Source organism: Pristis pectinata, chromosome 1 (genome assembly GCF_009764475.1).
Source record: "Pristis pectinata isolate sPriPec2 chromosome 1, sPriPec2.1.pri, whole genome shotgun sequence".
In the NCBI taxonomy this organism is placed as follows: domain Eukaryota; kingdom Metazoa; phylum Chordata; class Chondrichthyes; order Rhinopristiformes; family Pristidae; genus Pristis; species Pristis pectinata.
Window position 1 is genome coordinate 148,343,737 of NC_067405.1, and position 26,883 is coordinate 148,370,619.

At 47.0% G+C, this 26,883-nt stretch overlaps 1 protein-coding gene across 1 annotated transcript in view; it reads right to left on the bottom strand.

The window, feature by feature from the left end:
• Nucleotides 1-26,883, bottom strand: part of vash1 (vasohibin 1) — a 48,035-nt gene that overhangs the window by 14,893 nt on the left and 6,259 nt on the right. The window contains exon 2 of the mRNA XM_052024370.1: nt 53-141. Coding sequence (XP_051880330.1) covers nt 53-141 — 89 coding nt within the window. The remainder of the gene's footprint in view (nt 1-52; nt 142-26,883) is intronic.

Here is a 26,883-nt window from a genome sequence, read left to right on the forward strand (position 1 = left end):
CATCCCATCACTGACAGACCCTGGCTCTGGACCGTGGCTCACCAAAGGATACTGCAATTCCCTGGTGTATCTCTGTATGGCTTCCAGGCGGTCGGGGACAAGCGTGGACAGCTGAAATGTAGGCACACATGGTATTGGAATCTGAAAGCACAGGAAATGTGCAGAATTAAGTTCAGTTACACACAATTATCTCAAGAGTCTGTAGAGGGGAAGTGGATGAGCTGGCATGGTCATTAACTGGGGTTGGCTAGCTGTGGGGGCAAAAACAAAGTGTTCCTGCACTTGTTCCTCTGTCACTATTCTTCACCAGCACCATTAGAACCACAGAACACTATAGCACAGAAAACAGGCCATTCGGCCCTTTTAGTCTGTGCCGAAACTTTATTCCACTAGTCTCATTGACCTGCACCCAGTCCATAACCCTCCAGACCTCTCCCATCCATGTATCTATCCAATTTATTCTTAAAACTTAAGAGTGAGCCCGCATTTACCATGTCAGATGGCAGCTCGTTCCACACTCCCACCACTCTCTGAGTGAAGAAGTTCCCCCTAATGTTCCCACTAAACCTTTCCCCTTTCACCCGAAAGCCATGTCCTCTCGTACTTATCTCTCCTAATCTAGGTGGAAAGAGCCTACTCGCATTTACTCTGTCCATACCCCTCATAATTTTGTAAACCTCTATCAAATCTCCCCTCATTCTTCTGCGCTTCAAGGAATAAAGTCCTAACCTGTTCAATCTTTCCCTGTAACTCAACTCCTGAAGACCCGGCAACATTCTAGTAAATCTCCTCTGCACTCTTTCAATCTTACTGATACCCTTCCTATAGTTAGGTGACCAGAACTGCACACAATATTCCAAATTTGGCCTCACCAATGTCTTGTACAACCTCACCATAACATCCCAACTCCTATACTCAATACTTTGATTTATGAATGCCAGGATGCCAAAAGCCTTCTTTACAACCCTGTCAACCTGTGACGCCACTTTCAGGGAATTATGTATCTGAATTCCCAGATCTATCCCTTTGTTCCTCTGCACTGCTCAGTGCCCTACTGTTTACTGTGTATGTCCTACCTTGATTTGTCCTTCCAAAATGCAACACCTCACACTTGTCGGCATTAAATTCCATCTGCCATTTTCTGGCCCATTCTTCCAGTTGGTTCAGATCCCTCTGCAAGCTTTGAAATCCTTCCTCGCTGTCCACTATGCCTCCAATCTTAGTGTCATCAGCAAACTTGCTGATCCAATTTACCACATTATCATCTAGATCATTGATATGGACAACAAACAACAATGGTCCCAGCACAGATCCCTGAGGCACACCACTAGTCACAGGCCTCCAGTCTGTGAAACAATCATCCACTACCATTCTGTGTCTTCTCCCACACAGCCACTTTCGAATCCAGTTTACAACCTCTCCATGGATACCTAGTGTCTGAACCTTCTGAACTAACCTCCCATGTAGGACCTTTTCAAAGGCCTTACTAAAGTCCATGTAGACAACATTAACAGCCTTTCCTTCATCTACTTTCTTAGTGACCTAGAATTAGAATAGACATGTTGGGCTGTGTGCTGTACGATCCGAGGGTTCCATCTTCTGCCTTCCCATCACAGAGCTCTTTTACAGCACTTTGCAGAGCTTCATGTTGGGAATGTATCAGAAGCACAATCCCTTTAATAACCCTTGCCAATGTAACTTTCACTCTCACACTACAACCACCAGATTTTCTCCTGCATGGTGGAACTGGAAAGCACCCCTTCATCACACACCTTTGAGTAAAGCAGCAGAAACACTGCAGTGACTGTTTCTGCAGGAATCTCCACCGTGAGCACGTCCCTCTCAGTCTCCTTGCTGGTGTCCCACTCTCCTTCCATCAAGGCACAGGGTTACACTGATGATCCAGTCTTCAACCTTCCTCACATCCCTTCCAAAGCTCCTCCCACTTACTTGAAACCTGTGCCCTCAGCTCTGGGGAAATGTTTCCTACTATCTACCCTATCAGTGCCCCTCCATCATGACCCCCTCAGCCTCCTCTGGTCCAAGTGAAACAAAACCAGCCTCTCCCGTCTCCCTTTTAACTGAAACGTTCCATCCCAGGCAAATCTCCTCAGGACTGTATCCAGAGCAAACACGTCCTTTCTGGACTGTAGCAACCAGAACTCTACACAATACTCTGGCTGTGGCCTAACAGGAGTTATAAAGAGTTTGTAGATAGTACCTCTGTGGCGGTCCCCCTCGAAAACCGGTATCTCATTTTAGATTCTGTTGGAGAAGATGACCTGACAGAGGAAGACCTCGGCAACCAGGACCTTGGCACTGTGCCTGGTACTGTGGTCCAGCGGAGGAAGCGAAATGCAGTGGTTATTGGGGATTCTATAGTAAGGGGTACGGATAGCAGATTCTGCGAAACTGACAATCAATCTCGGATGGTGTGTTGCCTCCCTAGTGCCAGGGTACGAGATGTCACGGACTGGGTCCAGAATATTCTGAGGGGAGAGGGTGAGCAGCCGGAAGTCTTGGTACATGTAGGTACCAATGACATAGGTAGAAAAACAGGAGGAATACAAGACGTTAGGGAGAAAGTTGAGAAGTAGGACCTCGCGGGTGGTAATCTCAGGATTACTACCTGTGCCACGTGCCAATGGTAGAAAGAATAGAAAGATCTGGCAGATGAATGCGTGGCTGAGCGACTGGTGCAGGGGGCAGGGCTTCAGATTTTTAGATCATTGGGACCTTTATTGGGGGAGGCATGACCTATTTGCTAAAGATGGGTTGCACCTAAACTCCAAAGGGTCCAATATCCTGGTGGGAATGTTTAATTTAGCTGTTGGGGAGGGTTTAAACTAATCTGGCAGGGGGATGGAAACCAGGATGTTAGAATACAAGATGCTAGAGTAAGGGAGGAAGTTTATAGAAACAAGTCCAAGACAGTGTGCAGTGAGGATGGCAAGAAGGACAGGCAGGTGAGAAGTCAGGATAATTTGCTGAACAATAGAAGTACAACAAACCCGGATGTTAGGATAGAGGATGAGGTTTATAGAAACATGTCTAAGACAGTGCGCAGTGAGGATGGTAAGAAGGGCAGGCAGGTGAAAAGTCAGGATAATTTGCTGAACAATAGAAGTACAACAAAATCAATAGCAGATACTGGACTAGATGTACTATATTTAAATGCACGTAGCATTAGGAATAAAGTGGATGACCTAGTGGCACAACTACAGGTCAATAAATACGACATTGTGGCAATCACCGAGTCATGGCTTTATGACGGATGTGATTGGGAACTGAATGTCCAGGGGTACACAGTGTATAGGAAGGATAGGCGGGTAGGCAGAGGGGGAGGTGTGGCCATGATGGTTAGTAGTGATATAAAATCAATAGAAAGGAAGGACATTGGGTCAGAAGAGGTGGAATCCTTATGGGTGGAACTAAGAAATAGCAAGGGTAAAAGGACAATAGTAGCAGTCATATACAGGCCCCCAAATAGCAGTCATGAAGTGGACGATAAGTTGCAGTTTGAGATAGAAAAAGCATGCCAGAGTGACAATGTGAAGGTAATTATGGGGGATTTTAACATGAAGGTGGACTGGGAAATCCAGCAAGGCAGTAGAACTCACGAGAGAGAGTTTGTGGAATGTCTACGGGACGGTTTTTTGGAGCAACTTGTTGATGAGCCCACCAGGGGATCAGCTGTTTTGGATTGGGTGCTGTGTAATGAACTGGAGGTGATTAGGGAACTAAAGGTAAAGGAACCATTGGGAACTAGTGATCACAATATGATTGAGTTCAGTTTCAAATCTGAGAAGGAGAAGCTGATAACTGGTGTATCGATATTTCAGTGGAACAAAGGAAATTACAATGGTATGAGAGAGGAGTTGGCCCAAATTGATTGGAAGTGTAAGCTAGGTGAAGGGACGGCAGAGCAGAAATGGATGGAATTTCTACAAGAAATAAGGAAAATGCAGGATAGATATATTCCAAGAAAAAAGGTTTTTAATGGAAAAAAGGCACAAATGTGGATACAGAGAGAGGTGAAGGCTAAAATAAAAGCAAAAGGGAGGGCATACAAGGAAGCAAAAATTAGTGGGAAAACAGAAGACTGGGAAACTTTTAAAAACCTGCAGAAAGAAACTAAGAAGGTCATTAGGAAAGAAAAGATGAATTATGAAAGGAAGTTGGCAGATAATATTCGAAAGGATACTAAGAGTTTTTTTTAAATATACAAGGAGTAAAAGAGAGACACGGGTTGATACAGGACCAATTGATAACGGTGCAGGAGAGATTATAATGGATGATAAAGAGATGGCAGAGGAACTGAATGAATATTTTGCATCGGTCTTCACTGTGGAGGACATCAGCAATGTGCTGGTTAGTCAGGAGTCTCACAGAATGGAACTGAGTTCAGTTAAGATTACTAGAGAGAAGGTGCTAGGAAAACTAAATGGCCTAAAGACTGATAAGTCTCCCGGACCGGATGAGGTGCATCCCCGGGTTCTGAAGGAGGTGGCTTTAGAGATAGCGGAGGCATTGGTGATAATTTTCCAGTAATCGATAGACTCCGGCATGGTTCTGGAGGGTCGCAAATGTAGTTCTGCTGTATAAGAAAGGTGGGAGGCAGCATAAAGGAAATTACAGACCTATTAGTCTGACGTCAGTGGTGGAAAAGTTATTGGAATCTATCCTCAAGGATGGGGTTATGGAATACCTAGAGGTGCAAGGCAAGATAGGTCCTAACCAACATGGTTTTGTGAAGGGAAGATTGTGCCTGACCAACCTATTGGAGTTTTTTGAAGAAATCTCAGGTAGGGTGGATAAGGGAGAGGCAGTAGATGTTGTGTACTTAAGACTTTCAAAAGGCCTTCGACAAGGTGCCACATAAGAGACTGATTAATAAGATGAGAGGTCATGGAATTACAGGTAGGATAACAGAATGGTTGGAGCATTGGCTGGTTGGCAGGAAGCAAAGGGTGGGAATAAAAGGATCTTGTTCTGGTTGGCTACCAGTTACTAGTGGTGTTCCACAGGGGTCAGTGTTGGGGCCACTTCTTTTTTACCTTGTACATTAACGATTTGGATGATGGAGTAAATGGTTTTGTGGCTAAGTTTGCAGATGACACCAAGATAGGTGGAGGAGTAGACCGTATTGAGAAGACAGGAAGGTTGCAGAGAGACCTAGATAGTTTAGGAGAATGGGCAAGGAAATGGCAGATGAGATTCAATGTTGAGAAATCTGCAGTTTTACACTTTGGAAACAGAAATAAACGGGCAGATTATTATCTAGAAGGAGAGAAAATTCAAAGTACAGAAGTACAAAGGGACTTGGGGGTACTCGTGCAGGGTACCTTAAAGGTTAACCACCAGGTCGGATCAGTGGTAAAGAAAGCGAATGCTATGTTGGCATTCATTTCTAGAGGTATAGTGTATAAAAATAAGGAAGTGTTGATGAGGCTCTACAGGGCACTAGTGAGGCCTCATTTGGAATACTGTGCACAGTTTTGGGCCCCATATCTTAGGAAAGATGTGCTGATGTTGGAGACCGTTCAGAGGAGATTTACGAGGATGATTCCCAGAATGAAAGGGCTTACGTATGATGAGCGTTTGTCGGCTCTTGGACTGTATTCACTGGAGTACAGAAGAATGAGAGGGGACCTCATAGAGACATTTAAAATGTTGAAAGGACTGGACAGAGTAGATGTGGCAAGGCTGTTTCCCTTGGTGGGTGAGTCCAGGACCAGAGGGCACAACCTGAGAATTACAGGGTTTCAAAACAGAGATGAGGAGAAATTTCTTTAGCCAGAAGGTGGTTAATTTGTGGAATTCCTTGCCAGGTACAGCAGTGGAGGCCAGATCATTGGAGGCATTTAAGGAAGAGATAGATAGATATCTAAATAGTCGGGGTATCAAGGGATATGGGGATAAGACCGGAAATTGGGATTAGAATAGTTTTTTTTTCCTCTCCATTTCTCATTTCTTTTTTTCCCCCCTTTTCCTAGGAGCCGACTCGATGGGCCGAATGGCCTACTGCTGCTCCCTTGTCTTGTGATCTTGTGAACCTTCTGCACCATAAAGTTTGTGCTCTTATATTTTATGCCCGGCAAATGAAGGCCAGTATCTGGTCCACCTTCTTAAACATCCTCTCTACCTGTGCCGTCACCCTCAGGGATCTTTGTACACCAAGGTCCCTCTGTTGCTCAATACTCACTGGGCCCTGCTGTTCATTGTGTATGTCATACACCGATCAGTCGTATCACCTCCCTCTGAACCATAGAACAATACAGCACAATACAAGTCCTTCGGCCCACCATGTTGTGCCGACCTTCAAACCACTCCTATCTAACCCCTTCCTCCCACATATCCCTCTATCTTAAATTCCTCCATATGCTTATCTAACAATCTCTTGAACTTGACCAACATATCAGCCTCCATCACCACCCCAGGCAGCGCATTCCATGCACCAACCACTCTCTGGGTGAAAAACCTCCCTCTGACGTCTCCCTTGAACTTCCCACCCATTACCTTAAAGCCATGCCGATCTTGTATTAAGCATTGGTGCTCTGGGAAAGAGGCGCTGGCTGTCCACTCTATCTACTCCTCTTAATATTTTGTACACCTCTATCATGTCTCCCCTCATCCTCCTTCTCTCCAATGAGTAAAGCCCTAGCTCCTTCAGGCTCCCCTCATAATCCATACTCTCTAATCCAGGCAGCATCCTGGTAAATCTCCTCTGCACCCTCTCCAACGCCCCCACATCCTTCCAATAATGAGGCAACCAGAACTGGACACAGTACTCTAAGTGTGGTCTAATCAGAGTTTTGTAAAGCTGCATCATTACTTCATGGCTCTTAAACTCGATCCCACGATTTATGAAAGCTAACATCCCATAAGCTTTCTTAACTACCCTATCCACCTATGTGGCAACTTTCAGTGATCTGTGGATATGAACCCCCAGATCCCTCTGCTCCTCTACACTGCCTAGAATCCTGCCATTTACCTTGTACTCTGCCTTGGAGTTTGTCCTTCCAAAGTGTACCACCTCACACTTCTCCGGATTGAACTCGATCTGCCACCTTAGCCCAGCTCTGCATCCTATCAATATCCCTCTGCAAGCTTCAACAGCCCTCCACACTATCCACAACACCACCGATCTTTGTGTCATCTGCAAACTTGCTAACCCACCCTTCCACCCCCTCATCTAAGTCGTTAATAAATATCACAAAAAGTGGAGGTCCCAGGACCGATCCCTGTGGGACACCACTAGTCACAGCCCTCCAATCCGAATGCACTCCCTCCACCACAACCCTCTGCTTTCTACAGGCAAGCCAATTCTGAATCCACACGGCCAAGCCTCCCTGGATCCCTTGGCCTCTGAAGAAGCCTACCATGCGGAACCTTGTCAAGCGCCTTACTAAAATCCATGTGGACCACATCCACTGCACTACCCTCATCAATCTTCCTGGTCACCTCCTCAAAGAACCCTATCAGGCTAGTGAGGCAAGATCTTCGCTTCACAAATCCATGCTGGCTGTCCCTAATCAGTCCATGATTCTCTAAATGATCATAGATCCTATCTCTTAGAATTCTCTCTAACAGCTTTCCCACCACAGCCGTAAGGCTCACTGGTCTGTAATTCCCTGGACCATCCCTACTACCCTTTTTGAATAAGGGGACAACATTTACCACCCTCCAATCCTCCGGTACCATCCCCATGGACAACGGGGACTCAAAGATCCTAGCCAACGTTTCAGCAATCTCCTCCCTCGCCTCCCAAAGCAGCCTGGGGAATATTCCGTCAGGCCCCGGGGACTTATCTGTCCTAATATTTTCTAACAGCTCCAACACATCCTCTCTCTTGATATTTACATACTCCAGAACATTACCCTTACCAACACTGTCCTCAGTGTCATCAAGACCCCTCTCCCTGGTGAATACTGAAGAGAAGTATTCATTGAGAACCTCACCCACTTCCACAGCTTCCAGGCACATCCTCCCACCTTTGTCTTTAATCGGACCTACCTTTACTCCAGCCATCCTTCTGCTCTTCACGTACGAGAAAAAAGCCTTGGGGTTCTCCTTAACCCTACTCGCCAAAGCCTTTTCATGTCCCCTTCTCACCCTCCTCAGCCCCTTCTTGTTCCTTCCTTGCTACTCTATATTCCTCACGAGCCCTGTCTGATCCTTGCTGCTTACACCTTATGTATGCTGCCTTCTTCCTAACTAGTTGTTCCACCTCTCTTGTCACCCACGGTTCCTTCACCCTGCCATTCCTTCTCTGCCTCACCGGGATAAATTTATCCCTGACATCCTGCAAGAGACCACATCTCCATAGTACATTTCCCTTCAAAAATGTCATCCCAATTTACACTCTCAAGTTCTCGCCTTATAGCCTCATAATTCACCTTTCCCCAATTAAATATCTTCCCGTCCTCTTTGCTCCTATCCCTGTCCATGACAATGCTAAAGGTTATGGAGCAGTGGTCGCTGCCCCCCAAATGCTCCCCCATCGATAGATCTGTCACCTGACCTAAAACTAGATCTAATATGGCATTCCTTCTCGTTGGCCTGTCAACATACTGTGACAGGAATCCGTCCTGGATGCACTTAACAAACTGTGCCCCGTCTAAACCTTTGGCACTAAGCTGGTGCCAATCAATATTTGGGAAGGTGAAGTCTCCCACGATAATAACCCTGTTATTTTTGCATCTTTCCAAAATCTGCCTCCCAATCTGCTCCTCAGTATCCCTACTGCTACCGGAGGGCCTACAGAATACTCCCAGTAGAGTAACTGCTCCTTTCTTGTTCCTAACTTCCACCCATATTGACTCATATTATCTACCCTTTCTGCTGCTGTAACAGTGTCCCTGACCAGTATCGCCACCCCTCCTCCTCTTCACCCCCACCATCCCTTTTAAAACACTGAAAACCAGGAATATTTAATATCCATTCCTGCCCTTGTGTCAGCCATGTCTCTGTAATAGCCACAATATCGTAGTCCCATGTACTTATCCAAGCTCTCAGTTCATCTCCCTTATTCCTGATACTTCTTGCATTTAAGTAAATGCACTTTAGCCCATCCGCTTCACTACTTCAATAACCTGTACTCTGCTTCTCGGGTACTCTGATCGGGATTAAATTCCATCTGCCATTGCTCTGCACATCTTACCAACTGATCAGTATCATTCTACAGCCTCAGACCACCCCTCTCACCATCAACACCACCACCAATGTTTGTGTTATTTGTGAACTTACTAAACATACTTCGCACACTCACATCCAAACTGTTAATGTACATACAAACAGTAGAGGTCCCATCAGTGAACCATGTGCTACACCTCTGGTCACAGGCTTCCAATCACAGACACAGCCCTCCACCAGCTCTCTTTGCCTCCTGTTCCCAAGGATCCTTTTGGACCAGTTTCCATGTGAGATCTTGTCAAAGGCCTTACTGAAGTCCATGTGGACTACATCAACCATATTGCCCTCAATGACACACTTTATCATCTCCTTGCAAAGTTAATCACATTGGACGGACTGGATCTCCTCTCAACAAAGCCATGCCAGTTATCTTTGACCAATCCCTGCCTTTCTGGGTGGAAATTAATCCTGTAACTCAGGAATTTTTCCCAATCACTTCCCTGCCACTGACATTGGGCTCACAGGCTTGCAATTACCTGGCTTATCCCTGCTCGCCTCCACGTACCACATTCGCTGTCCTCCAGTTATTTGCGGCCAGTGAACAGTTAGAAATCTCTGTTGCAGTCTCAGCAATCTCCTCCCTTGTCTCCCGGAGCAGCCGGGGATTCATCTGGCTGGGCATTTATCCACCTTTAAGCCCACTAAGACATCTAATATCTCCTCTTTAATGTGTTGTAAGGTTGGAAGTCTTTGGGGATCCTCCACTCCAGAGGGCTGTGAGGGCTGAGATGAGCAAGAGCTTTGGGATCCAAGGAGTACTAATTAGGGGGCTGGGAGGGTGGGATGAATACAGACAGGTGCAGGATTACCTCTGCGGTTGTAGGGTGCAGTCCTTCAAATTTGTGTTTCTAAAACACCTGCTCCAAATCTTCCCTGCAGTTTTCTACCTCTCATTACCTGACTGCGTGGTTTCTACCTCCCACTCTTCATTCACTCTGCGCTCTCGGTGCCTTGTCCAGTCAATCTTTTACTTCATTCATGGGATGAGGTTGCCAGCATTTATTGTCCGTCCCTAATTGCTCCCGAACAGGGGAGGCAGTTAAAGGTCAACCACACTAGTGGGACGGGAGTCACATATAGGCCAGGCCAGAAGGACAACAGACTTTGCTCCTTGAACATCGGTATTCTCGATAATAGTCATTTTACATTTACCGTCACTGAGATTTAAATTACTATAATTCAATACTGAGATTTAAATTACTACAGTTCAATACTGAGATTTAAACTACTTGAATTTAATTCGTGGTGGGATTTGAACTCATGACTCTGGATCAATATTCCAGAAACCCTAGCTGCTAGTGCAGTAACTGAATCATTGGATACCACTCCTGACTAACATCCTTTCTTGCTACAATACAAATCATTCTTCCAGCACATGCCTTGTAGCGACAAACTATTCCCTTTCCCAGTTTAACCTTCATTTACATTTGAACGATGACATGACACCCACTCAAACAATCCACCCTCTCTCAACCCAGTTACTCCCCGCTCCCTGAAATCTCTTTGAAGGTATTACTGACCTTCTCTGACTGACCCATCACCAACCTCAGGAGACAGATTATCCACCGACATCTACTGCAAACCCACTGACTCCCAGTTACCTCGACAACACCTCTTCCCACCCTGTCACCTGCAAGGATGCAATTCCCTTCTCTCCATTCCTCTGTCTCCACCACATATGTTCTTGTGATGAGGCCTTTCACTCCTGGACATCTGAGAATTTCCCCGCCCTCCCCCCCCCCCCCCCCCCCCCACCGCTTCTGATGTAGTCCTCACCTACATCTCTTCTGTTTCCTGTATGTCAGCCCTTGCCCCATAAGGTTCCTCATGGAAGGCTCATTCAGAAAGTCAGGAGGCATGGGATCCAGGGAAACTTGGCTGTGTGGATTCAGAATTGGCTCGCCCATAGAAGACAGAGGGTGGTGGCAGATGGAGCGTATTCTGCCTGGTGGTCGGTGACCAGTGGTGTTCCGCAGGGATCTGTTCTGGGACCCCTGCTCTTTGCAATTTTTATAAATAACTTGGATGAGGAAGTGGAAGGCTGGGTTAGTAAGTTTGCTGATGATACAAAGGTCAGTGGTGCTGTGGATAGTGTAGAAGGTTGCTGTAGGTTACAACAGGATATTGATAGAATGCAGAGCTGGGCTGAGAAGTGGCAGATGGAGTTCAACCCAGAAAAGCATGAAGTGATACACTTTGAATTTGAAGGCAGAATACAGGGTTAATGGCAGTGTGGAGGAAGAGAGGGATCTTTGGGTCCACGTCCATAGATTCCTCAAGGTTGCCACACAGGTCGATAGGGTTGTTAAGAAGGCGTATGGTGTGTCGGCCTTCATTAGTCAGGGTACTGAGTTCAAGAGCCGCGAGGTAACGTTGCAGCTCTGTAGAACTCTGGTTAGACCACACTTGGCTTATTGTATTCAGTTCTGGTTTCCTCATTATAGGAAGGATGTGGAAGCTTTAGAGAGGGTGCAGAGGAGATTTACCAGGATGCTGCCGGAATTGGAGAGCATGTCTTATGAGGATAGGTTGAGCGAGCTAGGGCTTTCCTCTTTGGAGAGGAGGAGGATGAGAGGTGACTTGATAGAGGTGTACAAAATGATAAGAGGCATAGATTGAGTTGACAGTCACACTTTTTCCCAGGGCGACAATGGCTAACATGTGGGGACATAATTTTATGGTGATTGGAGGAAGGTATGGGGGGGATATCAGAGGTAAGTTTTTTTTTTACACAGAGAGTGGTGGGTGCGTGGAACGTACTGCCGGCAGAGGTGGTGGAGGCAGATACATTAGGGACATTTAAGAGACTCTTAGATAGACACATGAATGATAGAGAAATGGGGGGGGGGCTATGTGGGAGGGAAGGGTTAGATAGATCTTAGAGCAGGATAAAATGTCGGCACAACACTGTGGGCCGAAGGGCCTGTACTGTGCTACATTGTTCTATATTCTATGTTCTTTCTAGTCCAGATGAAGGGTCTTCGAAGGGAATTGTCCATTCCCTTCCACAGATGCTGCCTGACCCGCTGAGTTCCTCCAGCATTTTGTGTGTTGCTTACTGACCTTCTGCTCTGTTCATCTCTCCCACAGTTCCACCTGCTCAGTTCCTCAGTGGTTCTATGCCATCCTTTTCCATTATCTTGCCGACATGTCCGTTGAACTGTGTGGATCTAGTCACCCCTCTCAGGAGACAGCACTGCTACCTCCTCTTGCCCCTTTACCATCACCTCCTGCCCGTTACATCCACTACACCAAGTCCCTCAGCACCACTATGTACAAGTCCTGAGTCACGCTGCGGAGAGTCGCAGAGTCCCCACAGCACGGATACAGACTCTTCAGCTGCCGAGTCAGCACCAACCGCCAACCATCCACTTACGTGAACCCTCCACTCATCCCTCGATTCTCTCCACTATGTGACACTCACGTTGTTGTGCTTGACGTCACATTAAACAGGAGGCAGAGCTTCCAGCAACTCTACTTTGGTGTTTTCCCCCCCTACCCAGTGCCTCACTCAAGCTGAAGCCAGCCAAGTGACACCCTGTCATTCTGGGGCTCAGCTTTATGCCAACATCCTATCAGCGAACAAGACCCTGCTTATTTCACCTTGTGCACCAATGCTCACTTCATGCCAGATTCTCATCTGTTTCTCACAGCACGGAAACAGCAGCAAATTAACCCACCGGCTTGCACGTCTTTGGGATGTGGGAGGGAACTGGAGCACCTGGGGGGGGTGGGGGGTGAATCCCATGCAGTCACAGGGAGAACGTGCAAAATCCACACAGACAACGGCTGAAGTCAGGATCGAACCTGGGTCCCTGGAGCTGTGAGACAGCAGCTCTCCCCTCTGTGAAGCTGTGCTGCCCAAACGTGCTGATCTGAGCTGTTGTCACCCGGGGATCACTGCTCGAGCTCGCCACAGCCCAATGAACGAACTGCTGCAACTGCACAGCCTTGCTTCATCCTGTCACTGCAACCTTCCCCAGTCCGACACAGCCTGGTGCACACACTCCACCGGTGGCAGTCTGACAATTCCTCCCCTTCTCTGCAACTTCACCCGCTGGTTTCTCCCTTCCAGCTGCCCCCTCCTCCCCACAAATCCCACTGCCCCATCCCCCTTTAATAACTTTCCCAAAATGCCCAGAGCCTCTTGTGGCTCAGTCTCCACTTCCTAATATTTCTACTTCCAAAGAAACTTGAAGCAACGTGCAAGCTGTGAGAAGGGTTGAGGAGAATCGCCTGCCTGGGCGATGTCGTCAGTGAGGTGCAACAGATACTGGCCTGGTGGTGAAACGGCAGGGCAGTGCTGATCATTCCTGTCCGTCGCTGTGTCAGGGAGTGTTCCACACCAACAAAACCCTCCTTCCAACTTTGATTGCTTTGGCTGCAATAAGTAAATCCACAGACCATGTGTTTGGTTTAATTGCAGCCTTGGCGTATCGGTCGGGACTTCTACCACTAAATGGATTTTCAGGACTGTCAGATGTTGGCAAGGAGAAAGAGGAAGACAACAAGCCACATGGTGCTGATCACAAGTGTGAACACCACAAGCAGAAATAAGATTGGAAATCCCATTGAGAGAGAATTGGGTGCAACACTGCAGACAGCCAACTGACATTGCCCAGTCAGCTCGAGAAGTAACACCACTGGAGGAAGTAAGGTCCACACTGTGCCAGGGATTACCCTCCCTCAGGAGAGGGTGTCCACACTGTGCCAGGGATTACCCTCCCTCAGAAGAGGGTGTCCACACTGTGCCAGGGACTACCCTCCCTCAGGAGTGGGTGTCCACACTGTGCCAGGGACTACCCTCCCTCAGGAGAGGGTGTCCACACTGTGCCAGGGATTACCCTCCCTCAGGAGAGGATGAGGAATTGAAAACCAGCCAAAATTAAAAAGGGAGATTTATTCATTTTCCTGAAGAATTTTGCAGCACTACACTTACAACATTGTGTTCAGTTCTGGTCGCCTCACTATATGAAGGATGTGGGTGCAGAGGAGATTTACCAGGATGCTGCCTGGATTGGAGATCATGTCTTATGAGGATAGGTTGAGTGAGCTCGGGCTTTTCTCTTTGGAGAGAAGGAGGATGAGAGGTGACCTGATCGAGGTGTGCAAGATGATAAGAGGCATAGATCGAGTGGACAGTCAGAGACTTTTTCCCCAGGGTGGAAATGGCTAACATGAGGGGACATAATTTTAGGGTGATTGGAGGAAAGTACAGTGGGGATATCAAAGGTAAGTTTTTTTTCTACACAGAGAGAGGTGGGTGCGTGGAACGCACTGCCAGGGGTGCTAGTAGAGGCAGATACATTGGGGACATTTAAGAGACTCTCAGATAGGAACATGGATAATAGAAAAATGGAGGGCAATATGGGAGGGAAGGGTTAGAGATCTTAGAAAAGGTCAACCAAAAAACCACCATAGAACCATAGAACTATACAGCACAAAACAGGCCCTTCGGCCCACCATGTTGTGCCGTCCATCAAACCACCCTCACACTACCTAACCCTTTCCTCCCGCATATCCCTCTATCTCACATTCCTCCATATGCCTATCCAACAAGCTCTTAAACCTGTCCAATGTATCTGCCTCCACCACCACCCCAGGCAGTGCTTTCCATGCACCAACCACTCTCTGGGTGAAAAACCTCCCCCTGACATCTCCCCTGAACCTCCCACCCATAACCTTAAAGCCATGCCCTCTCATCTTGAGCATTGGTGCCCTGGGAAGGAGGCGCCGACTGTCTACTCTATCTATTCCTCTCAATATTTTATATACCTCTATCATGTCTCCTCTCATCCTCCTCCTTTCCAGTGAATAAAGCCCTAGCACCTTAAGCCTCTCCTCATATTCAATACTCTCCAATCCAGGCAGCATCCTGGTAAATCTCCTCTGCACCCTCTCCAATGCCTCCACATCCTTCCTATAATGAGGCGACCAGAACTGAACACAGTACTCTAAGTGTGGCCTAACTAGAGTTTTGTAAAGCTGCATCATCACTTCGTGGCTCTTAAACTCAATCCCGCGATTTATGAAAGCCAACATCCCATTGGCCTTCTTAACTGCTCTTTCCACCTGTGAGGCAACTTTCAATGAACTGTGAATATGAACCCCCAGATCCCTCTGCTCCTCCACACTGCCAAGTACCTTGCCGTTTACCATGTACTCTGCCCTGGAGTTTGTCCTTCCAAAGTGTACCACCTCACACTTCTCCGGATTGAACTCCATCTGCCACTTGTCAGCCCAGCTCTGCATCCTATCAATATCCCTCTGTAAGCTCCGACAGCCCTCCACACTATCCACAACACTGCCGATCTTAGTGTCGTCCGCAAACTTACTAACCCAGCCTTCCACCCCCTCATATAAGTCATCTATAAATATCACAAAAAGTAGGGGTCCCAGAACCAATCCCTGCGGGACACCACTAGTCACTGCCCTCCAATCTGATGGCACTCCTTCCACCACAACCCTCTGCTTTCTACAGGCAAGCCAATTCCTAATCCACACAGCCAAGCTTCCCTAGATCCCTTGGCCTCTGACCTACTGAAGAAGCCTACCATGAGGAACCTTATCAAATGCCTTACTAAAATCCATGTAGACCACATCCACCGCACTACCCTCATCAATCTTCCTGGTCACCTCCTCAAAGAACTCTATCAGGCTTGTGAGGCAAGATCTTCCCTTTACAAATCAATGCTGGCTGTCCCTAATCAGTCCATGATTCTCAAGGTGTTCATATATCCTATCCCTTAGAGTCCTTTCTAACAGCTTACCCACCACAGACGTGAGACTCACCGGTCTATAATTCCCTGGCCTATCCCTATTGCCTTTTTTGAACAAGGGGACCAGATTCGCAACCCTCCAATCCTCTGGTACCATCCGTGTGGACAACGAGGACTCAAGATCCTTACCAGCAGTTCAACAATCTCCTCCCTAGCCTCTCGAAGCAGCCTGGGGAAAATCCCGTCAGGCCACGGATACTTATCTGTCTTAATATTATTTAACAACTTCAACACATCCTCTCTCTTGATATCTACAACCTCGAGAACATTACCCCTACCAGCACTCCCTTCCGCGTCATCAAGACCCCTCTCCTCGGTGAATACCGAAGAGAAGTACTCATTGAGAACTTCTCCCACTTCTGCTGCCTCCAGGCAAATTCTCCCACCTTTGTCTTTAATCGGACCTACCTTCACCCTAGCCATCCTCCTACCCTTCACGTACGTGAAAAAGGCCTTGGGATTTTTCTTAACCCTACTAGCCAACGCCTTTTCATGTCCCCTTCTAGCTCTCCTCAGCCCTTTCTTAAGTTCCTTCCTCACTACCCTATATTCCTCACGGGCCCTGTCTGAACCTTGCTGCTTATACCTCACGAATGCTACCTTCTTCTCCCTAACAAGTCGTTCCACCTCTCTCGTCACCCACGGTTCCTTCACCCTGCCATTCCTTCTCTGCCTCACCGGGACATATTTATCCCTAACATCCTGCATAAGATCCCTGAACATCAACCACATCCCCATGGTACATTTTCCTTCAAAAAGGACATCCCAATTTACACTCCCAAGTTCTCTCCTTATAGCCTCATAGTTAGCCCTTCCCCAATTAAAAATCCTCTTGTCCTCTCTGCACCTGTCCCTGTCCATGACAATTTTAAAGGTTATGGAGCAATGGTCACTGTCCCCCAAATGCTCACCCACCAATAGATCCTTCACCTGTCCCGGTTCATTTCCTAAAACTAGATCTAACATGGCATTCCCTCTAGTGAGTCTGTCAACATACTGCGTCATTTAACAAATTCTGTCCCATCTAAACCTTTGGCACTAAGCAGGTTCCAGTCTATATTTGGGAAGTTGAAGTCTCCCATTATAACAACCCTGTTATTTTTGCTTCTCTCCAAACACTGCCTGCCAATCTGCTCCTCTATATCTCTACTGCTACTGGGGGGCCTATAGAATACTCGTAGTAGAGTAACTGCTCCCTTTCTGTTCCTTAGTTCCACCCATACGGACTCTAGAGATGATCCTTCTACAACATCCATCTTTTCCACAGCCATAACAGTGTCCCTGACCAGTATCGCCACCCTTCCTCCTCTTCCCCCCCCTTCCCTATCCCTCTTAAAACACCAAAAACCAGGAATATTCAATATCCACTCCTGTCCTGACGTCAGCCACGTCTCAGTAATAGCCACGATATCATAGTCCCCCAGACTTATCAAAGCCCTCAGTTCATCCCCCTTATTCCTGACACTTCTTGCATTTAAGTAAACACACTTCAGTCCATCTACCTTACTACTTTTATAGCCTGTATTCTGCTTCTCCTTCCCCAAAGCCTCTCTACCTGTTTGATCTGACTTTTCCCCATCCCCTTCTTCCTCTGACCTACTCCTCCGGTTCCCTTCAGCACACCATCGTGGGCCGAAGGGCCTGTACTGTGCTGTAATGCTCTATGTTCTACGTTCTTTAGACTTTAATATATTTAAGGTTAAAAGTAAGCACACAAGCTGACTGCAATCTGTGGCTAAAATCCATAGTGAGCTTTAACTGGTGCTTGCACAGAGTGTTGTGCTGATCCCGTTGGTAATGGGCTCACTTGATCATGATAAGTTAAACTCACACGACTGGCAGAGTTGTCCTGCAGACACAATCAACACTAACTCTGCACTGGAGTGACAGCATTGGTTTAAGGTACACATCACAGGGAGTGAGGAGGAAGGCCCTTCAGTCTGTGTAAGTGTATTGATCCACAATGGCCCACCTTCCAACAGTGCTGGTGCCCCTTATACAGACAGCCTGAACCTCGGCTCCTGCATCCGAGTCCGTTCCACATGATGGCCATCCTTCGTATGAACATCTAACAACCTACCCCAGGCTTCACGATTAGAATGCCCTGGCTTATATACTGCGCTCCGTCCGTAACCACGATCTGCATCTCCCCATTGCCATTCTCAACACTGGTGCCCCACGAGGCTGCGTCCTCAGACCTCTGCTCTACTCCCTATACACTCATGACTGTGTGGCCAGATTCTGCTCTAACTCCATCTACAAGTTTGCAGATGATACCACCATAGTGAGCCGTATCTCAAATAACAATAAGTCGGAGGAAGTAGAGAGCTTAGTGACATGGTGTCATGTCACTACTTCCTCAGGAGGCTAAAGAAATTTGGCATGTCCCCTTTGACACTCACCAACTTTTACCGATGCACCACAGAAAGCATCCTATCTGGACGTATCACAGCTTGGTATGGCAACTGCTCTGCCCAGGACTGCATAAAGCTGCAGAGAGTTGTGGACACAGCCCAGCGCATCACAGACACCAGCTTCCCCTCCTTGGACTCTGTCTTTACCTCTCGTTGTCTTGGCGAAGCAGCCAGCATAATCAAAGGCCCCACCCACCCAGGACATTCTCTTTTCTCTCCTATCTGATAGAAGATACAGGAGCCTGAGGGCACGTACCACCAGACTTAAGGACAGCTTCTACCCCACTGTGATAAGACTATTGAACGGTTCCCTTATACGATGAGATGGACTCTGACCTCACGTCACTTGTTGTGACCTTGCACCTTATTGCACCACACTTTCTCTGTAGCTGTGACACTTTGTACTGTTATTGTTTTTACCTGTACTACATCAACACACTTTGTACTAACTCAATGTAACTGCACCGTGTAATGAATTGACCTGTACGATCGGTTTGTAAGACAAGCTTTTCACTGTACCTCGGTACAAGTGACAATTATAAACCAATACCAATGACAACAACTTTTCCCTCAATGTCAGCAAAACAAAAGAGCTGCAACTGCTCTGGCCAGGACTGCAAGAAACTGCAGAAAGTTGTGGACACAGCCCAGCGCATTATGGACATCCCAGGCAACATCCCAGTGAATCTCCTCTGCACCCTCTCCGGTGCAGTCACATCCTTCCTACAGTGTGGTGACCAGAACTGCACACAGTGCTCCAGCTGTGGCTGAGATGATAACTTGCATAATTGTACCATAAATTCCCTCTTCTTACAATCCATGACCTGGCTAATGAGTGCAAGTTTCCCGTACACCTTCTTATAATCCATGACCTGGCTAATGAGTGTAAGTTTCCTGTACACCTTCTTACAATCCATGACCTGGCTAATGAGTGCAAGTTTCCCGTACACCTTCTTATAATCCATGACCTGGCTAATGAGTGCAAGTTTCCCGTACACCTTCTTACAATCCATGACCTGGCTAATGAGTGCAAGTTTCCCGTACACCTTCTTATAATCCATGACCTGGCTAATGAGTGCAAGTTTCCCGTACACCTTCTTACAATCCATGACCTGGCTAATGAGTGCAAGTTTCCCGTACACCTTCTTATAATCCATGACCTGGCTAATGAGTGCAAGTTTCCTGTACATCTTCTTATAATCCATGACCTGGCTAATGAGTGCAAGTTTCCCGTACACCTTCTTAACCACCTTATCTACCTGTGCTGTTGCTTCAGGGATCCTGGGACATGTACCACAAGGGACCTCTGTTCTTCAGTACTTCGTAGGGTCCTAACATTCACTGTGTAGAGCCTACCTTTATTAGTCCTCCCAAAGTGGATCACCTCACATTTGTCAGGATTAAGTTCTTCCTGCCATTGCTGTCCACCTGAGCAACTGATCAATATTGTCCTATAGCCAAAAACTCTCCATGTATCAACAAATCACTAACTTTTCTTTCATCTTCAAACTTACTGATCATATTTCTTACACTCACATCCAGATTATTAAAGTGTAAAACAAACAACAAGTGTCCCAGCACTGATCTCCATGGGTCATAGGCTTTCAATTAATCTCCACCATTACACCCTGCTTCCTATCACCAATTGAATTTTGCATTCAATTTGTCAACTTGCTCCAGATCCCAAGAGTTCCTACCTGTTGGATCAATCTCCCATGTTGGACCTTTTCAAACATGTAGAATACATCAACTGCACAACCCTCATTGATACATTTAGTTCAAACAATTCCCTCAGAATTTTTCCAATAATTTTTCTACCACAGAAGTTAAACTCACGGCCAGTAATTACCCAGCTTATTTCTGCCCTGCTGCCCTACTTGAATAAATGGCACCTCACCAATGGCTAAAGAATATCAGAAAATTTCTGTCAGAGCCCTAGCAATCTCTTCCTTTGCCTTCCATAGGCCGTCATTGAGAGAGGTCTGCCGTGGCACAGCAGGCTTGATGAGCCAAATGGCCTACTCCCATTTCTCATAGGAACAGGCCCTTCGGCCCAACTTGTCCATGCCGACCAAGATGTTTTTCTGAGCTAGTCCCATTTGCCTGTGTTTGGCCCATATCCCTCTAAACCTTTCCTATCCATGTACCTGTCCAACTGTCTTTTAAATGTTGTAATAGTACCTGCCTCTACTCTAGCAGCTCCTTCCATATACCCACCACGTTCTGTGTGAAGAACTTACCTTTACATCCTTCCCACATCACTTCAGCCCATGTCCACCACCTCGGATAAAAGATTGACAATCCATTTTACCTATGCCCCTCATGATTTTATAAACCTCCATACGGTCAGCCCTCAGCCTCCTTCACTCCAGGGAAAACGGTCCCAACCTGTCCATATAACTCAAACCTCCGTCCCGGCCACGTCCTCGTGAATCTTTTCTGTACATTCTTCCTACAGAACGGTGACCAGAAATGCACACAATATTCCAGCTGTGGTCACACCAACGTCTGTACAGCTCTGACATGACATCCCAACTCTTGTACTCAATGCCCCGTACTCCTTCTTCACCACCTTGTCTACCTGTGCAGCCACTTTCAGGGAACGATGTACTTGCACCCCTAGGTCTCTCTGTTCTACAACACTCCCCAGGGTCCTGCCACTCACTGCAGAATTCCTGTTTTGGTTTAACTTCCCAAAATGCATTCACTTTACTCTTGTCTGAGTTAAATTCCATCTGCCATTAATTGGTCCACTTTCCCAGTCGATCTAGATGTGACAAGAATGTAAGAATCCGCCAGAGGAGATCACCTGGCCTTTTAAGTCACATAACACATTCACCGCTGATCTTTGATGTTATAAACTATTTTCCTCCCTGATCCCCATAACACTCAACTCTGTTGTAGTCTCAGCATCTCTCTCAGCATTGAATGCAGTCAGCATCCAGTCTTTGGCTGTGTCCCCTGGTTCGAGACTCCCACACCAGGAAACATCCTCACAGGTTCATCCATAGAATCTGATAGATTTCAGTATAGAACATAGAAGAGGACAGCACTGGAACAGGCCCTTCTGTGCAAACCATGACACCAATCCAAACTAGTCCCAACTGCCTGCACATGGTCTACGTCCCTCCATTCCCTTCCAATTCATGTGTCTAACTGCCTCTTAAACGTTGCTGTCGTATCTGCTTCCACAACCTCCCCAGCAGCGTGTTCCAGGCACCCACCACTCTTATGTATAAAAGACTTGTTTCATAAATCTCCTTTAAACTTTACTCCTCTCACCTTAAAGCTATGCCCTCTAGTATTTGACTTTTCTATCCTGTGAGAAAGACTCTCTCTACCATATCCATGCCTGCCATAATTTTATGTACTTCTATCAGGTCACCCACACTTCAGAGAAAGCAAACTAGGTTTGTACAACCTCTCCTCACAGCTAATACTCTCCAATCCAGGCAACATCCTGGTGAACCTCTCCTGCACCCTCTCCAAAGCCTCCACATTCTTCCTGTAATGGGGCGACCTGAACTGCAAACAGTATTCCAAATGTGGTCGAACCAAATTTTTAAACATCTGCAACATGACTTCCTGGCTTCTGCATTCATCACCTCGACTGATGAAGGCAAGTATGCAGACACCTTCTTCACCACCCCATCTACCTTTGTTGCCACTTTCAGGGAGCTATGCACATGGACCCAAGATCCCTCTGTACATTAAAGCTCCAAAGGTTCCTGCCATTTACTGCATAATTTCTTCTTACATTTGACCTCCCAAAGTGCAACACCTCACACTTGTCCACATTAAACTCCATCTGCCATTTTTCCGCCCACATTTCCAGGTCTACATCCCGCTGGATCCTTTGACGACCTTCCTCACTGTCCACAGCTCCACCGATTTTTTTTTATTGTCGATGTACTAATCAACCCACCTACATTTTGGTCCAAGTCATTTATACATATCACAAACAACAGAGATGCCAGCACTATCCCTGTGGAACACCACTGGTGACAGACCTCCCGTCAGAATAACACCCTTCCACCACTATCCGCTGTCTTCTATGGGCAAGCCAATACTGAATACAACTTACCAGTCACTGTGGATCCAAGATGCTTTAATCTTCAAGATCAGCCCATCATGAGGAACCTTGATGGGCCTAAAGTCCCTATAGACGACATCCACTGCCCTCCCCGCATCAGTCCTCTATGTCACCTCCTCTAAAAACTCAATCACATTTGTAAGACATGACCTACCTGCATAAGGCCATGTTGACTATCTCTGATAAGGCCTTGTTTTTCCAGATGTGAGTAGATCCAATCCCTAAGAATCTTCTCCAATAATTTCCCTACCATGGATGCAAGGCTCACTGGTCTATAATTTCCTGGTTTGCCTCTGTTGCCCTCCTTAAACAGAGGAACAACATTGACTATCCTCCAGTCCTCTGGGACCTCACCTGTGGTGAAAGAGGACACAAAGATCTCGGTCAAGATCCCAGCAATCTCTTCTCTTGCCTCTTTCAATAACCTGGGATAGATCCCATCAGGCCCTGGGGACTTATCCACCTTAATGTTCTTTAAGAGTCCCAACAGCTCCTCCTTCTTGTTGATCTCAACCTGCCCCAGAATCTCAGCACACCCCTCCCTGATCTCACTACCCTCCATGTCCTTCTCCTTGGTGAATACCAATATGAAGCACTCGTTTAGTACCTCACCCACTTCCTCCGGCTCCAGGCAAAAATTCCCTCCTTTGTCATCGAGTGGTCCTACCCTCTACCTAGCCACACTCTTGTTTTTAATGTCAGTGTAAAATACCTTGGGATTCTCCTTCACCCTACTCGCCAAGGACGTTCCAAGGCCCCCTTTAACCCTGCCGATTCCCTGTGTAAGTCCTCTCCTGCTTCCTTTATAAACCTCAACAGCCCTGTCCGATTTCACCTTCCTAAACCTTACATGTGCTTCCTTTTCCTTGACTAAACTTACAACATTACTCATCATCCAACATTCCTGAACCTTGCCATCCCTGTCTTTTTTCCTCATAGGAACGTGTTGGTCCTGAATTCTAATCAGTTGTTTAAAGGACAACTCCCACATGTCAGATGTGGACTTACCCAATAACAGCTCTCCCAATCTATTCTCCCAGATCCTGCCTAATACCGTTGGAATTAGCCTTTTCCCAATTTAGCACTGCACCCATCCCTGAGATTTAGTCTTATCCTTATCCATAACTATCCGGAAACTTACAGTTATTATCACCATTCCCCACTGAAACTCTGATCAGCTGGGGCTCATTTTCCAATACAGGGTCTACCACAGCCCTTTCCCTGGTTGGATTATCTGCATACTGTGTCAAGAAACTTTCCTGGATGCACCTAACAAACTCCGCACCAAAATCCCAGTCAATATTGGGGAAATTAGAGTCACACACTACAACTACCTACCTACCTACCTGCTCCTTTATGCCCTGCTGGCTATCAGGACCCCATCATAGTGATTGTGCCTTTCTCATCTCTGAGCTCTACCTCATTGGAAAAGCCCTCCTCTCCAAGGGCCGCTGTGACATTCTCCCCCATGTCCATGGCAGTGGAGAAGGCAGAGGACAGACAGGTCGTTCTGGGAATGGGAAGGGGAGTTGAAATAACAACATACATCAGAGAGACCAAGCGTATACTGGACGACCATTCTGCAGAGCACCTGCACTCTGCCGCAACTGCCATGCCGAGCTTCCAGTTGCATGTCATTCCAACTCCCCTTCCCATTCCCACACTGTCCTGTCTGTCGTCAGCCTTCTGCACAGCCACAGTTTGGCCAAACGCAAACTAGAAGAACAGCATCTGGTATGATGCCCGCAGCCCAAAGGCACGAACACTGAATTTTCCAACTTCATGTAACCCACTCCCTGTGTTTCTTTCCCACTCCCATCAGCCCACCTAGGGTCTCTTGCCCTTTGTCCACCTTTTCCATCCACCCCCCGCCCCCCCCCCCACCCCCACACCCTTGTTACCCAGATCCAACAACCTCCCGACCTGGTTCCATCGTCCTTCCCTTATCTGGTTCAACCCATCACCTACCAGCATCTGTCTCAGCCCTCCCTCTCACTTCTCTACACTGGCTGTCCTCCCTCGACACTCACAGTCCTGATGCAGGGTCCCGACCTGAAATGTCAACCATCCCTTTGCTCGACCCGCTGATTCTTCCAGCAGTTTATTTCCTAACTTCATTTGCCTTCCTAATTACTTGCTGTACTGCATGCCAACTTCCGGTTTTGTGTACCAGGACATGCAGATCACTCCGAAAACCCAGCATTCATCTAATGGCGCAAGTCGTACATTTGCTTTCCTATATTTTTGGTATTATTCCTTCCCTGGGATCCGAGTGCACTGGAAAGGCTAGCAACCGAACTTCCCTGGAAAAGGATGGGGGTTGAGCCATCTTATTGAACTGCTGCAGTCCTTCTGGTGAGGGTGCTCCCACAGTGTTGCTGGGGAGGGAATTCCAGGGGCAATGGACCCAGTGACAAGTCAGGACCGTGTGACTGAGGGGGAACCTGCAGGCGAGGGGTTCCACATGACGACTGTCATTATGCTTCTTGATGGAAGAGGTTGTGGGTTTGGAAGGTGCTATGAGAGCAGTCTAGGTGAGGAATGGCCCTGTAGATGATACAGTCACAGTGTGCTGGTGCTAGAAGGAAAGAATGCTTAAGATCAATAGACTGGATATCAATCACGTGGTCTGGTTGGCATCTTGAGTGTTGGAGCATCATGTTGGATGTGGATAGACTTTTGGAATATTGGGGAATGAAGAGATACGAGTAACAGCTGAGGTCACAATCAGATTCATGATCTTATTGAATGGCTGAGCAGACTCCGATATTCTTATTCACTGGTTCCCCATAGCCCACTCTGTCATTACATCCTCAAAGAGCTCCAAAACATTTTTCAAACAGTTCCTTTTCATAAAACCATGTCGATTTGGCTTAACTGTATTTTCTTTTAAATATCCTGTTATTATTTAGAACATAGAACATTACAGCACAGTACAGGCCCTTCGGCCCACGATGTTGTGCTGACATTTTATCCTCAATTTTTTCTTCAATAATAGAATACAGAATTCTCCTGATAAAAACAAACAGGAAATGCTTGAAACACTCATCAGGTCAGGCAGCATTTGCTAAACCTGCTGGGGAGGGAATGGTGCAGGGGGCAGGGTTTCAAGTTCTTGGATCATTGGAACCTTTCCTGGGGAAGGGGTAACCAGTACAAGAGGGACGGGTTGCACCTGATCTGGAGGGGAACCAATATCCTGGCAGGGAGGTTTGTTAATGCCACTGGGGAAGGTTTAAACTCGCTTCACAGGGGGATGGGAACTGGAACAACAGGTCAGTACGTGAGGGAAGGGGCAGGAGGGCTGATGTCAGGGAATGCCGTACTGGGCAGATTCCTAATAACAGATGTGATGGGACGAATGGTTTGAAGTGTTTGTACTTTGATGCTCGGAGTATTACGGGCAAGAGAATCATGGACTGATTAGAGACAGCCAGCATGGATTTGTGAAGCGAAGATCTTGCCTCACAAGCCTGATAGGGTTCTTTGAGGAGGTGACCAGGAAGATTGATGAGGGTAGTGCAGTAGATGTGGTCTACATGGATTTTAGTAAGGCGCTTGACAAGGTTCCACATGGTAGGCTTCTTCAGAAGGTCAGAGGCCAAGGGATCCAGGGAGGCTTGGCCGTGTGGATTCAGAATTGGCTTGCCTGTAGAAAGCAGAGGGTTGGGGTGGAGGGAGTGCATTCGGATTGGAGGGCTGTGACTAGTGGTGTCCCACAGGGATCGGTTCTGGGACCTCTACTTTTTGTGATATTTAATGACTTAGATGAGGGGGTGGAAGGGTGGGTTAGCAAGTTTGCAGATGACACAAAGATCGGTGGTGTTGTGGATAGTGTGGAGGGCAGTCGAAGCTTGCAGAGGGATATTGATAGGATGCAGAGCTGGGCTGACAAGTGGCAGATCGAGTTCAATCTGGAGAAGTGTGAGGTGGTACACTTTGTAAGGACAAACTCCAAGGTGGAGTACAGGGTGAATGGTGGGATTCTGGGCAGTGTGGAGGAGCAGAGGGATCTGGGGGTTCATATCTACAGATCACTGAAAGTTGCCACACAGGTGGATAGGGTAGTTAAGAAAGCTTATGGGATGTTAGCTTTCGTAAGTTGTGGGATCGAGTTTAAGAGCCGCAAAGTAATGATGCAGCTCTACAAAACTGGTTAGACCACACTTAGAGTACTGTGTCCAGTTCTGGTCGCCTTATTATAGGAAAGATGTGGAGGCGTTGGAAAGGGTGCAGAGGAGATTTACCAGGATGCTGCCTGGATTAGAGAGTATGGATTATGAGGAGAGACTAAGGGAGCTAGGGCTTTACTCATTGGAGAGAAGGAGGATGAGGGGAGACATGATAAGAGGTATACAAAGTATTAAGAGGAATAGATAGAGTGGACAGCCAGCACCTCTTT